The sequence below is a fragment of the Nicotiana sylvestris genome, chromosome 2 (assembly GCF_000393655.2).
Source record: "Nicotiana sylvestris chromosome 2, ASM39365v2, whole genome shotgun sequence".
NCBI classification, from domain to species: domain Eukaryota; kingdom Viridiplantae; phylum Streptophyta; class Magnoliopsida; order Solanales; family Solanaceae; genus Nicotiana; species Nicotiana sylvestris.
The window spans coordinates 193,690,568-193,692,414 of NC_091058.1; the positions used below are offsets into that span (position 1 = coordinate 193,690,568).

General features: G+C 41.3%; 1 protein-coding gene across 1 annotated transcript; it reads left to right on the plus strand.

Moving 5' to 3' along the window:
- Positions 1-603: 603 nt before the first annotated feature.
- LOC138886114 (uncharacterized) lies at positions 604-1,497 on the plus strand. The gene is made up of 2 exons (XM_070167147.1): positions 604-875; positions 921-1,497. The coding sequence occupies exons 1-2, from the start codon at positions 604-606 to the stop codon at positions 1,495-1,497; spliced, it is 849 nt and encodes a 282-aa protein (XP_070023248.1).
- The last annotated feature ends 350 nt before the right edge of the window (positions 1,498-1,847 follow it).

Below are 1,847 nucleotides of genomic sequence, written 5' to 3' on the forward strand. Positions count from 1 at the left end.
CACAAATACTTGACAAAATGACAAAGCATAACCAAGCATGGCACTCAGAGGACACCACAGGTGGAATTGCATATGGTTCTCCTTCCTTGACCACAATGATCAAGGAAAATCAAGAGAGAGATCAAGTGATTGTAGGGCTTGCCACAAATGTCAATATGTTAACAAAGATGTTCACCGAAAGCCAAACGAAGAAGGTAAATGTGGTGGAGGATGCGCAACCTATATCAAATGAAAACTTTGAGGAGGCAAACTATTTCAACAACTCTTAACGAGGTTATCAAAGGCAACAGTACCAAGGTCTAGGACAACAAAATCAATGGAGGCCTCACTCGCAAGGGCAAGGCAACCAACAGAGGCGAAATGACCAAGGTGGCTCAAATCAAGGAAATTGGAATAACAACAACAACTTCTCAAATAGGAGTTCAAACCCATATGTTCCTCCAAAGAGTCAATATTCAAATCAAGGTTCCTCAAGTGATTCCATGTTGGGAAGCATGCTTGAACAGGTATTGCAAAATCAAGAGAAGTCCGACACTTCTATGAAGAATATGACCGAGCTTGTTGGTTCTCATACCGCATCCATTCAAAAAATTGGAGATGCAAATGAGAGACCTCTCTAGGGAACAAAATTCGAAGAAAAAAGGTCCACTTCCAAGTGACACAATTGCACATCCCAAGGGTAGTGGGAGTGGTCCAACTTCTCATGTCATGGAAATTACTACTCGAAGTGGAAAGGTACTACAAGGAGGGAGTGAACAATTAGTTGAAGTTGAAGAGTCCAAACATGAAGTTGAGGTTGAAGAGCCAAGTGTTATTGAAGTTGAAAAGGTTTCGGAAGAGTTGAAAGTGCAAGAAGAAAACAGGGAAGATGTAAAGTAAAAGATAAAAGAGACACCAAAAACTCTACCACCTATTCCTAGACCTCCTCCTCCATTACCTAGAAGACTTGCTAGGAAGGTTGATGATAGAAAACTAGAAAAGTTCTATGAAATTCTCAAGCAATTATCGGTGAATATTCCATTTGTTGAAGCATTTCAAGAGATGTCGGGTTTTGCTAAATATTTGAAAGACTTGATTACCAAGAAGAGAACCACAAAAAATGAAGTGGTGAATGTGACTCAACGGGTTAGTCCCATCATTGCAACATCCACCGTTCAAAATAAAGAAGACCGGGGAGCTTTCACCATTCCTTGTACTATTGGGGCACATGATTTTGCAAGAGCCCTTTGTGATAATGGGGCTAGCATCAACTTGAATCCTCTTGCCATTTACAAGCAAGCATGGTTAGGTATGCCAAGGCCCACAAGTATGAGATTGCAAATGGCTGATCATTCTATAAAGAGACCAATGGTAATTGTTAATGATGTGCTTGTTAAAGTGGGGAAGTTTCATTTACCCGCCAATTTCATAATCCTTGATTGTGCGGTTGACAAAGAGATCCCTAACATTTTGGGGAGACTATTCCTAGCCATAGGAAGAGCACTAATGGATTCATAACGGAATGAGATCAAATTTCGTGTGAATGATAGAGAGGTCACATTCCAAGGAAGCAAGGGTATGAAACTACCACATGAATATGAGAGAATCTCGATGATTGATGTTGTTGATGAAGTGGAAAATGTGGTTGAAATAAAGATGGAAGAACAATGCCTCGGTGAGGCATTGGCGGCTATTTTGGTAAACTTTGATGGTAAAGATATGGAAGGATATATGGAATCGGTAAATGCATTGGAGGGGCTTGGGTCCTACACTTATGCTCCGGCAAAGCTCTCTCTTGACCTGGAGAATAGAGCCACCCCTCCCGCAAAGCCTTCTATTATTGAGCCACCGCAACTAGAGCTCACACC